The 12,532-nt window shown below is 39.6% G+C and overlaps 1 protein-coding gene across 4 annotated transcripts in view; it reads left to right on the top strand.

The window, feature by feature from the left end:
- Window positions 1-608: 608 nt before the first annotated feature.
- Window positions 609-12,532, top strand: part of TUBE1 (tubulin epsilon 1) — a 202,338-nt gene continuing 190,414 nt past the window's right edge. For 3 of the 4 annotated variants that reach the window (XM_078648564.1, XM_078648565.1, XM_078648562.1), the window contains exon 1: window positions 10,275-10,404. In XM_078648564.1, coding sequence (XP_078504690.1) covers window positions 10,380-10,404 — 25 coding nt within the window. In that variant the 5' untranslated portion in view covers window positions 10,275-10,379. Of the gene's footprint in view, window positions 717-10,274; window positions 10,405-12,532 lie in introns of those variants that run through there. The other variant, XM_078648563.1, reaches the window with a different exon arrangement.

Genomic DNA, 12,532 nt, shown 5'->3' with positions numbered 1-12,532 from the left:
AGTTAGGATTTTTTTGGTAGGATATTTATTTGGTTTGGGCTTCCTTTTAAGGGAGATTGTGCTTGTTTATGTTTGCCTGCCCCTGCTCAGTGCTCTGTTGACTTCCCATTTGCCTGTCCATTTGCCTGTCTAACTGCTGCACCACGTCCTCTCTCTGGGGAACCATGTTGAGTCTACCTTTGTTCTCCCCAAGCCACACATTAGCAGCAGCACACTGTGCATGTTTTTTGTTTAATTTTCGTGGTGTTTCCACGAGCACCAGCTACATTACGAATAATACAGCTGCAGATTAATCTACCAGTGTCTACAAAAAATATGAATGTGTACTGTAGCTGAGGCTCGTGGAAAGCTCTGCCGGTCATACTTTTTAAACAAGCAGCATTAGTAAGCCTGTACATTTTCTAGTGCTTATATTGTTGCCAGCTGATCGATGAGCATGGCACATGCTTTGCTGTCACTAATTCTGCTTGTTTTCTATTTGTTTACTTTAGTTTATTTAAAACGTCCCATTTCATTGCATTCCCATTTCTAACATGGCAGATGTAGCTGCGTTTGAGGCACAATGTAGTTGTCTCTTCTCTCTTTCAATGACAAGGGGTCGGATGCCACACGTGCCAGCAAGAGCACAAGGAGCAGTTGAGGCAAGTCCATGGCAGCTGTTCAGACATCGTGGGAATACTCTGGGGATTAGCCTCACGGACAAAACGTGCTAATGGGTAAGTGCTCACAGAGTAGACAAACGCCACCACCTAGCAACCACTCCCACACACTCAGAAAGTATATCTGAAGTTTTGAAAACTCAATATAAAATAAATGTGCAATTGCAGGGAACACATGAGCAGCGTCACAGCCGAGACCAGAACAAATGACAACTAGAAATGCAGTGATAATGGGGGGGAGTACTTTGACGGCCTCTCTCAGGTGTATTCGTACATTCCACATGACATGAGGGGTCACTTTCCTTTCACATTTTTGCTGCTTTGTTCTGGGTAGAGCTGTGGTTTATGCTGTTCCCAATGAATGTGGCTAATGGGAAGGTTACAGCCTGGCTGGAAATGCTTGGTCGCTGACGCTGCTGCCACTTGCTGTCTTGCACCCCTCATTTCTTTTCAAAAGTCTCAGTGGAGTTACGGAGGTGCTGGGCGAGTCCACTTAATAGAAGTTATTTATAATGGCCCTCCTCCGAGCCACCCAAAATTGTACTTCAAAGGCTCAGGTGGTCTGCTGACAGTGGCATCAACGTAACTGCCAAGTTTTGCATAGTCCTTTATTTCAACACGTTTTCAGTATACTTATTTGACATTTACATGTCATTTGTGTGGAACTTATAGTCCACAAGTGCTAGTTTATAGGAAAGAGAACATACAGTTATCTTCAAGTAATAAAAATACATTACCATGTTTTGTGCAAGGTAGGTTTCCGTAGATGCCAATTTGCAAAGAAATATAGGTGGGGTGTGTCTATTATTGCCATTTGACTGTATGCCACATTTTATCCAAAAATACAGGAAAACTGATGATATCCAATATTGTTTTTTGGGATATTTTTGCATTTGGGTAACTATAGAGCTCTGTATATAATTTTAAATAAACAGGAATAGAACCGGTGCCAGAATACAAGGGACAAAGACAGGATAAACAGTGCACAACTGACAAATGAGTTTTCTGAGGTTTTTCTATGTTGGGTCTCATATTACTTTCTTCTTTGTATCTCTGCGACTTTTATTCCTTTAGAATAAAAAAACAAACACAACCTGATATTTATTAAAACATAATAGAGAGAGCTCAAGTTGGTCAGTTTTAGATGGGAGTACAGGTACGTTTTTTACCTTTACATTTTGTGTATGTTCATTTTTCCTATTAGAATGCAGAATTATATGTTTCAAGATTCCAATGAATAAAACAACATTTGATCTATTGACCTCTGATATAAAACAATTTGTGCTCTTTTTTTCATATTTGGGCAGTTTCCGCATACATTTCTAAAGTGTGTTTTCCTGGAAATGGTGTGAAATCCACAGTTTTTACTTGCACTTTAAAAAAATAATCCATTGGGTCATTTGTTTCTGTGAAAGCATAGTACCTCACATACAATGTCTTTATTTTGAAGGTCTTGTTTAATATGCATATTCTTACTTTCATAACAAAACCATGAAATCCTTCATGATCCCACTGAGATGTTTCAGGGGCCACTTTTGAAGGTTTGCCTGGGCAGGCAGCTGATCTCTCATTGGGGAAAGGGCTGGGGTGTGATGGTGCACTTCTGGGTTAGTGACGTTTGTCTCAAAACTGGCTCCAGAATCACTTGTCCACCACTGCGGCTCACAGCAGCACTGGTGCACAGGAAGCAGGCTCATAAAATGATTGTTATGTCCTGGGTCAGATGAGTACAATTCTAGATTTATAATGCAACAGAATTAGAGGTGTGATAGTGCGGTGAGCATACCCACTTGCGAAACATATTCAAATGAATCAATTTTAAGATTGGCAAGTTATTTTAACATGCAGTCAACATTACTAAATACACAATAGGGTAATCTATCCTCCTACACTACATCTGCTCTTAATTTCTTTTGCTCAAAAACTGCCCCGTTCAACTCATACTGCCTCATTTACTCACATCCTACCCTCTATAATCACATCCTGCCCTCTCTACTTTGTTCCTATTTGCTCACACTCTGCTTTCTGCCCCTTGCACCTTCAGGGGACACGCTGTGACCTGCCACACATTCCCCATCTGCTCACTTATTTTCCCCCATTTGCTATCTGCCATTTCTGCTCACAGCCTGCTTACTCTGACACCTGAGTACTATGCTTGTCCCTTGTACACATATTGCCCTCTGCTTCTTTACCCTTCCATTTACACACTATCACCTACTTACACAGTTGCCAATATGCTCATACACTGCACCCTTTTCATCCATGCCACTTCCGTTCATACTCTGCTCCTTTGCTCACAAGCTAGCACATATAGTCCATGCTCCTTCCGCCTACCCGGGCCTTCTTCTGTACACACTACCCTATTCACTCCCCTCTTTATCCACTACCACACTGGCCCTGTTGGTAACACATTGCTGCCTTTACTCCCTAAAGATTTTGCTCATACATTGCCTCGTTTGCTCATTCACTGCCCTTCTAGTCCCTGCCGATTCTGCTCATACATTGCCTCTATGCTTCCTACCCCCCTCTGCTCACACACTCCCCGTTTGAATCATTTCCCATTTCCTCACATACTCTCCCCCTATGCTTCCTGCCACTTCTGCTTAAAATGCCCCATCAGCTCTCATACTGATCCATCTAGCCTCTGCACTTGCAGCTCCAAATACAGCAGTACGACCCCTTCCATGTTGTCACATTTACTAATCAAATCTCTTCAGTAACACAGTGTTCTCTTCAAGAGTTTGTATTTGTAGGCCTTGCTTCTGAGAAGCAGGCTAGCAGCAACTGCTCCTCTTTTACTGCCAGCCTTGCTTCTCATCAGCAAGGACTATAAGTCCAAGTGCGTGTTAACGCACCGCTTCCAGGTTTTCAGAACATATAAATGAAAGGGATTGTCATTTACAATGCCATTAGCTCAAATTCGGGCAAATGCGAGACCTATTGCATTGCAAATGCATGTTAATAATTGCTTCCGTTTCCTTAACCTGTTAAAAATAACGTGAAAATATAAGGGAATGCAAATATCGCAATTAAAAAAAACTGATTTTTTTAACCATCATCGCACGAGCAGTCACTGACTTGTCAAATCAGAAACACCACAAACAATTATACCTTGGCTTGTAATACATATATTATTAACTCCTTATCTGCCTTCTCGGTCTAGTACTTTCTTAATGAGGCCCATCCTCCCTCGCATGGCGCCCTGGATCCTAGTTTTTCACTTATATCAGTGCCTGTACTACCCCTGCCATTAACACCATTTTCTCTCACTAGACATTTTCCTTTTAGGTTATGCTGATGTTAATCAAGACATTTGGATTTTATTAAATCTATATATAATGTACTTTCAGTCAGTCCTCTTCATCAATTAGACTGTTGTTGAATCATTCACATTTTCTTCCATTATTGCACGATACAGCATGGTTAGTCAGTACACTTCAGCAATTGGCTGACTTCAAAACTATGAGAAAATAAAACGAGTATTAAAAAACCTATAGGCTTGCAGCCAACGCAAGACCACTTGTTTTTGTCAGTGTTTGTTCATATGTGCGGCTTTTGGTGGATATCCAGGGCTCTGGCATGTTCGGACACATTGCTGGGTGAAGCAAATGGGAAGATGCAGCAATAGCATATCTCGAGGTTGCCTTATACTCACTCCTCACCCCTTGTTCTTCTGATTCTAAACAAACCTTTTTTTCCATGGGCCTTACCTTGCGGGTCTGATCTGCACTTGCACTGCATGACTTATAGCCTCACAATATGTAATGTTACAGGTTAAACAAATATGAATACTTCCTCAACTCACATGACCATAGTCCTTCTTTCATGCACCACTCACCCTGCACAGACAGTACTCACACCATTCTCCCTGCACTCATGTACTGCTCCCACACCTCAATGTATTATTGATCAAAAGGCGAAACCTAATGAATTTACAAATGCTTGTTTTTCTATTTTCTTCCCTGTGCAAGTCTGCCCATGGCTGAAAGCCTCTTTAATGTATTCCCTAACAATAATTTTTAGAAGTATTTTGTCTGTGTACTCGCAGACACAAGTGGTCCATAATTAGGGCTTCCGGTTTTTCGTTTTTATGGATTTTCACATAAAAATACAGACGGAAATCTATATTTCCTTTGTCTGTATTTATATTTCGAAACAGTAAAATACTAGAAAACTTTGCCATGCTGCCATGCTCGAATCCAGAGTTCTCTCCAGGCCCACTTCCTGCTGCTGGAAATTCCTTCCCGGGCACACACAGCCAGAGTACTTAACAGATCTTTTGAAAGACCATTTACTTGCTAATGAGGCTTTATTGTTCTTTTACCCCATGCCGTAGCCTCCTCCAACGCCCCTGACTCCTCCTGTCCCAGGCCCCACACAGTGCACGTTTTAAGCAGCAGCAGTGCATCTTGGCACTCTGCTTTTTTAAACTGCAGCTTGAGGTGGGGACTAATTTTTGAATGGAAAACCATCTTCAAAAGAAAGCTTTTCCCTCTAAAATCAACATTTTCTGCTACATAACCAAATGCTTACTTGAAGTATAATGTAAACAAGTATTTAAATGATATGTAATTCAGGACTTATGTTTAAAGACAGTCTTGATAATAGTTCAAGAAAGCCTTTCTTATTTTAATGGTGGGCCTGGATTCTATGCATAGTTTACACAAACTATTAAACAGGCAGCATTACTGTGTGAGGCAAAGGACATTTCATTTCTGGACCTTTAAGTGTATACATTCTGGGTCAGTAGCATTCCACATTGTGATAAGGGCAGCAAAAGAGAGACAATCACATGTTTATATACCACCTATAGAAGCTGGAGTAAGGCTTTGAAGCAGAGGCAAACATTTGTGAACACTGCATTGAGTCCTCACTAATAACTTTACATATTGTGTGAAAGAACAATACTTAACTTTAATCTTACTCTGAAATGCATATGCAAAAATAGTGGTGGTATTAAATTGAGTGCGGCAAGACACATTAAATAGAAAAAAGCACAAGATTGCTAAACACAAATTGCAAGCTTGTGAAAATTTAAAATTACTTCCTGGAGCTGGAATATGCAAAGGAAAAGGATATTTTGTTTAAATAAAAGTCTCAAAGAATGTTGGTGTTGATTGTGGAGAAATGAATTGGGGAAACAAACAAAGACTAAATTGCTGCTCGTCGTCATTAAGAAAGGCTGGTTTGTATTGTGAAAATGTAGTCAAATCAAGCTAATTGAGGGTGTACAGAACTAAGGCGAGATGTGAGGGGCTCGGGAGTATTGCTTTCATTAGAAAATATGTCTCGCACAGGTAAATCTCAGGTGTGCAGGTCTTCTATTTTCTTAGTAAATTATTACCAGCTACAATGTTTTATAGGGGTATAAAGCAAATAAATTGTAATTATGGTCACCTTCTCAGATTTGGATTCATACTTGATTTAGAGTAGCAACTATGTGTTGAGTCTTACTGATGTTTGGCGAATTATATTTCTTTGCAGAGTTAATTTACCTGCAAAGGACAGAGAAGCATGCACACATTTTTAAATTTTTTTTATTATTCTTATAACATGCAAGTAAGAATGCACTTGTGTAATGGACAATGCTGGTCGTGAATATTTAAATTATGTTAAGAAGTAACAATGCATTTTGTGTGTATAGTGGAAATGGGATCCAGACCCAAGCAAAGCAGGGCAGGTTGATGAATGAAGTGTCGCCATCCAGTGTATTTCATGGAGTCTGTAATGATGCAGAGATTGAGATTCTTTAATCACTTGCTTCATGCTGAAATGCTACCTCTTTAATGGGAGCCTTTTCAGCTGCCTAATACATAAGGATGTGTGGATTTCGCTTTTGCTCATGTAAATAAAGTGTGATCAAAATGTCACCAGTTTTATGAAAATTCTGCAATCCCAATTCTGAAATTTGTAGGGAAAAGTATTCAAAATGTATTTACCACACAAGCAAACCTTTTTTGCAAGATCTAAATGTTAATGTTTTTAAATGTTTTGAGTAAATTACTTATGATGAAAATAACACATTTCCACTGTAACTGTGTAGTAAGAAGTTATAAATTATCCACGCTTTTGCCATCCAAGAATATATTTTCATGTTCAGGAAAGTAATTGGAGTTTTTCAAAAACCTTTTCAAGTTGGCTGTTGCAGAGCTATAATGTTGTTTATAACTTTTCTACTAAGGAAACATGGGTAGGGCAAAGGATTAGTTGCATGTGAAACCAGGAGACATTGGTTTTTGAGTCCCTCAAAATTGTGTACACCAATTGTCTTATAAGTGTAAATTTAATAGTGCCCTGAGTGTGTTTCAGTTTGCGCTTGTTAGTTATAAATCAAATAATCCAGTCCCAAATTTTTCTTTAACTCGCAGATGTCTATAAAATTTTGATATCGTTGTATCAAAATGTACAAAAGTAATTCATTGCTTTTAACCAACAAATACCAAGTTTCAATAGTTTCATGCTTTTTTTGCTTCCCCCCTTTAATTCATAATTTGTGGAAATATATGTAGAAGAACCTCTCACCCATTACCATAACAGTAATCTTTCGGAATCCTTAAAACTCGTCTTCCTCTAACCCTCCACCAACCTCCCAACAGATGATTTTGTATTCTCTCTGAAAGAGATTGAGAGCTTGAAACAAAAAGTACAAGGCAACTCGTGGAAGTTCTTTGACAAATGAATGGACTCCATTTGTGTGTAAAACTTTTTCTGAATCTCTCGTAAAGTGGAGAACATTGAACCACCCATAGATCAGAAAAATTAAACCTTTCATTTCTCAGGCGGATCTCAAACTAGCAGTCCAATCATTGGTAATCCCGAGGATTGAATACGGTTGCACTACTTTAGCAGGCTTACCCAAAATTTCCACAGCACCACTAAAAGCATGCCTCAATGCAGCTGCAAGAATTATCACCGGGTCGAGAAAGTTCGATCATATCTCTCCACACTTGAAAGCATTAAAGTGGTTACCGTATGAAGCCAGAATTCAGCTAAAAATGGCATGTATCACTCACATAGCGCTTCACTACAACACTCCAAGATACCTTGCCAGAAAATTAAACTATCTGGAGGAAACAGACCATCTAGGAGTGCCAAGGAGTTGGTGCTGAGACCACCCATCTTCCGGAAGAAGAAAACCTATGATAGAGCTTTCTCAGGAGCAGCACCCAGAATCTGGAACTCTATTCCACCAATCATTAGAAAAATAACAAACACAGCGTCATTCAAGAGGGAAATGAAAATATTTCAAATGAGCAAATACTTCTCATAGACAAGACTGATCATTTTAAGCGCCATGTTATACTATGGTAACCCCTTTAATTTGTAATCGGTTTGTAATTAACTACGTTATTTAACCAGGTATAGTTGTATTATTCAAAACTGTGTCTGTTTGCACTGTACAAGATTGTGTCTATTTTACCTCATGCAATGTAAAGCGCTCTTATACCCAAGGGTCTTGTTCGCGCTATACAAAACTCTCTAAATAAAATATCGAGCCAGTCTTAAGCTGGTGAGATTTTCATGAAAAATCGTGACAGCAGATAAATAGAGCTGAAGGGAAGCTCTTCAAACTCTGACCTTGTTTTCCTCTATTTATTCCATTTGTTGACAGAAGCAAATTCCGACAGTCTCTGCACTGTATTTGTATATTCCCTTTTATACCAGCTCATGTATAAATCTTTGTGGTGCAAAGGTCACATAACAAGAAGGCTTCTGTGCACAGGAAAGCATAGTACCTCATATTGACTATCGAAAGGAGAGAGAGAAGACCCTGCTCTGTAAACGCTAGCTTCATCTTCTGTTAACAGACAGGAATATTCTATCGCTTTTCTCGCGGTTTTTCTCCACCAGAATATTAAAAATAATTTAAGGCTAGGCTTTGGGAGGAATTTGTAGACGCGAGAGCTGCAAGTCTGTAAAATGTTTTCTTAACTACCGTTTTATGAAGAGTAAACAGGATGGCACCGTCGACTTAACGACAAAAAAATGGACACCATTTACAGACAATTAAAACACACCGTGCCACATAACAACTGCTGCTGTTTGGCCTGTTCTGCAATTATTCAGACGCAAAAACATTCAGTTATCATCGTCACTTAAAATGTAAAAAACATAAGGAAAACGACTATCCTTTAGGAAGTTAACTATCATTTTACCTTAATCACGGTGACAGGCATTTTACATTTCTTTATTTTTTTCCATTTAATCAGGAGTGGTGCCTTTTTACTTCACTTGATGAAATCCCACACCCTTTGACCCCAAAACTAAAAAATGATGCCTTTTCTTTTCAATCTATTTTGATACTAGGAGGTTGTTCTATTTTAGCCTGGTGACCTTGGATAGGGCATATTTTCTGTTAACCAGCATTAGGTAATTTTTCACCCAAGGAGTTCTGTCTATATTTTAAATTTGAAAGGAAAGCTTGATGTGCTGAAGCATTTCATGAGTCAGATCAAATGTAGGTCTTCTGCCATATACAAAGTATGACTAGTACAATTTGTCAAAAATTGGCCATCTGCTGTGGAATACCAATTTCACACAGCATTCTATGGTTGAGAATTATCATTTTTTGGCACAGCTTCATATGTTCATGTCTATTGCGAACTTTGCTGTGGGTGTGAGAAAACATGGATTGAGTGGAATAAGACAATTTATTCTGCTCGCTGGGATCACCCTAGAGTGGTTTAGCATCTATTTTCAGTTGGTGAACCTTAGACTGAGATAGTAACTTTCAGGGCACGTGGCGTGTAGCTTGGGATCTATCTATCTGTCTGTCTATCAACACATAAACACACCACCGCCAATATAGGTAGCCTTACGTACTTTCTGTGTGAAAACCATAGACATTTGAAGGCAGAATTCTAGCTGGCTTTAGATGGAAACACAGAAGCGCTGGCACATGTTTGCTCCTGATAAGTGCTTGTACTCTAGCCTAAAGTGTTTTTATAGCAGAACTGAGAAGCACAGGTACTTTCCATTTCAAATTACTCAGTACCGGACCAGGTAAAGCACTGCTAAAGCCACAACAAATCTCTAGTTTAAGTGAGCGCATGTGTGCATTGTCAATTTAAATAAATGTGGAAAAATACTAGCTGTAGCATCATATTTTACTTGTGGGGAAAATAAATGTGGATAAATACAGAAAAAATGCCCGAAAAATAAATATGGATAAATACAGACGGAAATGCCACAAAAATAAATACCATAAAACCGGGAGCCCTATTTATAATTAACTACTTCACCCATAAGCGGCTAATGCATTTATCCGGGAGTAGACTGCAGAGACTGTTAATTTAAACGACTTAATTTGCTGTTTACCAACGTGTGGATAAAATACAGCGTCTAATAAGGTATTTACGTAGACTCGACCGCTCTCCTGCAGCGCACCCCCTCACGTCTCATAGTTCTACGGGTTGTTCGTTTAGATGTGGACCGCACAGGTCTTAGAAGTTCTCTGGCAATGGTATGGTAACCTGAGTCCGCTTTATTGCACCCATTCAGATTACCCTTGCGAAACGAACTCTGCTTTCAACGCTGTGCCGGGGCCACGTACGTCACATACATCACCACGCCTCCAATCGAAAGCGGCAAGTTCAAGTGACGTACAGCTCGTGCGACGTATTCACGTAATGCGCAACGTCCGGACATTTCCTGTACGGTGCAACAGCAACAGCTGGAAAGTTTCATGCACTTAGCAACAGCAGCAACGGCGACGGTAGAATGACCCAGTCCGTGGTGGTGCAGGGTGAGAAATAGTGCCCCCGTTATCAGGCGAAAGACCCCAGCTCTCACTTTTTAATTCGCACAAACAGCCACTGCTCTGCAGAAGAAAGAGTCGCCTGGGGCAGGAGTAGAATGTTATTCTGTGTACTGTTCCCTATATTCTGTACATAAATTAGGAAACGAGGCGTATTTTTTATGGAAAGTACCACAGACCAGGGCGCCGAAGTTTAAAGGATTCTCTGGTCCTCCAATTTTACCTTTAGTAAAGCTGCTCAACGCATACTTGCACTCTCCCTTTAACAAAACCCATATATAAGTGTGCATGGCTATTGTTCTACAAAGGCCAAACCAGTTAGCCCTATCGGTGCTCGTTTATGCAGTATGTGGAGCGATCCTTTTAAAGTGCACTGACAACTAAGGAAAAAAAACAATCATTTATAAAGCCAACTGAGAAGGCATTTTTAATCTTGTCTAAACAATGAAAAAAGCATGCTGTAGTAAAAAAGCAAATAAAAACCGATTATTTTCTGTGAACAGTCTATCTATGATGAGACTAAGAATGCACTGCACGATGAATGAGTGCACCATTAAGGTGTAAATTAATCCCTTATGTCTTGTAGTGCAAGCACTGCAAGTAAGAAGTGAACTGATACGCCTAAGAGCTAATGAAATGCAGACATAGATTCATACATGCCAACATTTCAGAAGAACAAAGTGGGAGATTTAAAAAAAATCGGGAGATTGGGGCTTTGAATCGGGTTACTGGCATGTATGGGCTTTGGAAGTGTGCTGCTGCAGATTGCTTTCGGTATTAAATTCATTCACGAGACAGCAAACTTAATGTTTGATGATTTAATGTAATCTTGAGTTGCAAAATAAACCTCCACGAGTTGCAGTGAAAACACTCCGGAGAAGGCAAAATGATTTACTTAACTGCCAATAGTATGACAAGAGAGAGAAATTCTCTAGCTGGAGGCAAATATCCTCTAATTATCTTTTAAGGTTGTGCAACAACATGTCTTCAAGACCCCTGCGCAGTCAAATAAGCCCTAAACAAAAAAAATTAATCTGTATGAGAGCTTCATGCATAAATTGGACTTTTGAGCGTTCTGACACTGTCAGACCATTATTGTAGTGCAGATCATGTCTCTGAAACTGACCAAATTACAGCCACTATTGACAGAGTGGTATTGTTAGGTTTTGCCTGCTGTGCTTGAGAAATCTATCAAATTCAATATAATCTTAAAAGGGGCAACACCCAGCCCCCTTACTTTTCATTGGTTCCTGTGCTTGTTATGTACTTTCCCTCCATTTCTATTGGCTGCACCATAGTTTCCTGCATTTACCAATGCTTGTTCCTCACCTGCTTCTCCTATCAGTTTCCCATTGCAAAAGTTAGGGTGACCAACCGTCCGTAAATTTCACGGACCGTCCGTCATTTTAGTATGATGTCTTAAAGCGTCCGTAATTTGGGGATCTCAAATTACTGACGCCTTACAGACATCATACTAAAATCGAAATAGGACATTTCAGTAAGGAATGCTGTTTCTCCTGCGAGAGGCCCCCTGAGTTTAAAAGATTTCGCTCGGGCCTCTCGCTCTTATCTTTTAATCTGTAGAGGCTGCCTGCAGAGACCCCTCCCAGACCTCGCGCAGACTGTGGACTGGCCCATTGTCATTCTGAGACTGCAGATGATCAGCACTTTAGAATGACAATGGGCCCAACTGTAGTGACAGCATGTGGTGTGTGTGCCTTCTTCTGCATGGGACTAGTGCAAAGCATTCTTCTTTTGTCTTGACGCCATGCTGACGAAAATAAAAATAAAATAACTAACAGTGTTTTCACTGTATATTTAAAAGACAGATTTCAACATAAAATTAAAAAATACTATTAATTAATGTTTATTGTTACTAGCACAAATTTTAATTGCAGAAAGGGCCCTATGTCGCATTGCAAAGCTGCGCGCATACTGAAAAACTGTGAAGTGTGCGATTGGTTCAACCTTATATAAACTTTTTTTGACTTGTATTTATTTTGGTTGTCTATTTACTTAAATATTATTGTGCCACCTCCCCTGATATGTCTGTAAAACTTAAGTTTTGCCCTAATTTTTGTCCTGAATTTTGACATTCTGTCCTGAATTTTTGTCC

This window comes from Lissotriton helveticus, chromosome 6 (assembly GCF_964261635.1).
Source record: "Lissotriton helveticus chromosome 6, aLisHel1.1, whole genome shotgun sequence".
Taxonomy (NCBI): domain Eukaryota; kingdom Metazoa; phylum Chordata; class Amphibia; order Caudata; family Salamandridae; genus Lissotriton; species Lissotriton helveticus.
The sequence above is the reverse complement of the archived record's forward strand: the minus strand, read 5'-3'. Positions and strand labels throughout refer to the sequence as shown.